At 35.5% G+C, this 1,861-nt stretch overlaps 1 protein-coding gene across 1 annotated transcript in view; it reads right to left on the bottom strand.

Moving 5' to 3' along the window:
- ANKRD28 (ankyrin repeat domain 28) overlaps window positions 1-1,861 on the bottom strand; it is a 121,081-nt gene that overhangs the window by 23,576 nt on the left and 95,644 nt on the right. The window contains exon 16 of the mRNA XM_004704188.2: window positions 335-361. Coding sequence (XP_004704245.1) covers window positions 335-361 — 27 coding nt within the window. The remainder of the gene's footprint in view (window positions 1-334; window positions 362-1,861) is intronic.

Here is a 1,861-nt window from a genome sequence, read left to right as displayed (position 1 = left end):
ATAAAACAGAACCATCTTGATAGTATAGTAAGGACCACATTGCTTGGGGTAAGTGTTTTTAACTGCCAACAATTAAGCAATCTTCCCACCCCATATCCATGATTTCTGTAACCATCTTTATTTCCAGTGCTATGTAAAATGTTACAGCTCTAGTGAGAACAAAGAAATAAAATTTACCTTTCAAATTTCTAGGCAAAGAAAGGTTACCTTATAAAATGGCTAATCTGAAAAAAGCCATCCTGGCTACAGTAACAGGACTTAGAAAGGTTTACCAAACAAATGCTTAGTTTATAAAATATTCTGAATGGTTAGGGGAAAAAAGATGAAGACTTACCACATCTAAAGGTGTTTCACTTGCAATCTGAAAAAAAGTTAACATGCACGCTTAATTTATAAAGTATTTATATGGCAGAGAAAAGTTAACTTACTTATACAAGATTTTATGAAATTATATTCTGAAACTGTGATTCCTTTACCTCCAAAACAAGTAAATCCTTCAAAGAATTATTATATAGTAAAAACAGTCCAAGATCTATATACATGGACCTAAGATTTTTAGTCTGAAGATACCATAATATCCACGGAAAAAATCCTGTTATTTCTGTACAATGTTCTAAATACAATCTTAAATGTCAACTTCCTCTATCTTTTATATTTCAATTTTAAAGTTAAATTTCTTAAAATGTATGAAGGGGCTTTAAAAATTTCATGACTAATGAAATTTATAAAGATAATAAAATTTCCATAAGACTTTTTGAAATTTCTTCATGAAAAGAAGAGTTTAACGTAATTAATAAATCAAGTGCAAGTAAAGGAACCTTTAACCTGAAGACTTTGTTATACACCATAGTATCTATTAATTTGTACCTTACTTTCTCCTTCAGATGTGGAAACGTGGGGGCAATTTGCATAAACTCAAGAATGACATTACAGTTAAAATAAAGATGTCTTTTGCAGAAGTGGCGTCTCTCTCATCAGGAGAGATTGTGAAATTAACCGAACCTTTCAGAATACCCTTCCTCCCACAAAGACATTTATTTCTCACATAAGGCACTGTCCCATGTTTAAAGTGGCTTTGGAAAATAGTTATCTGAGGAGGCATGAGAAGCAAATGTTAGAGACATGGGGTAATACACAGGGAGAATGTAAGCAGCCCTCTTTAAACATTGAATGTCCTCCTTTTTGAAGGGAAAAGAAAATGAGATAGGACTTATTATTGGGACAAGTATGAATTTAAAAGGCGAAGGCATTTCCTTTTTAAATGTTCTCTTACGACACTGTTGTTCTGTAAAACCTACATTAGTACCTGTTTTTGCTAATCATAAGACAACTGAAGAGGATTTTCACTCTCATGGAAAACATTAAGACATGAACCTAGCACTCAGCAAGTTCTTTACAGTGGTAGTATGCACCCAAATCAATCAGAGTGCCCAGGGGCAAACTCCTTCCCAGGAAGAAATACACTTGGCACCAAGCTATTGTAGCTTTGAGTTGTCTGTGAGCACTATATTTTATTGATAGTTTTTGATGACAGTTAACAAAAGGGGGACGGGGGGAGATGAGGAGTGAAGACCTAAAGCCCATCTGTAGACAATTGGACATCCCCTTACAGAAGGGTCACAAGGAAGAGATGAGCCAGTCAGGGTGCAGTATAGCATCGATGAAAAACACTTTCCTCTAGTTCAGCGGTTCTCACCCTGTGGGTTGCGACCCCTTTGGGGGTCAAACGACCCTTTTATAGGGGTTGCCGATTCATAACAGTAGAAAAATTACAGTTATGAAGTAGCAGTGAAAATAATTTTATGGTTGGGGGTCACCACAACATGAGGAATTGTATTAAAGGGTCGCAGCATTAGGAAGG

This window comes from Echinops telfairi, unplaced genomic scaffold, assembly GCF_000313985.2.
Source record: "Echinops telfairi isolate 266 unplaced genomic scaffold, ASM31398v2 ScPeMD7_7420;HRSCAF=8458, whole genome shotgun sequence".
In the NCBI taxonomy this organism is placed as follows: domain Eukaryota; kingdom Metazoa; phylum Chordata; class Mammalia; order Afrosoricida; family Tenrecidae; genus Echinops; species Echinops telfairi.
The sequence above is the reverse complement of the archived record's forward strand: the minus strand, read 5'-3'. Positions and strand labels throughout refer to the sequence as shown.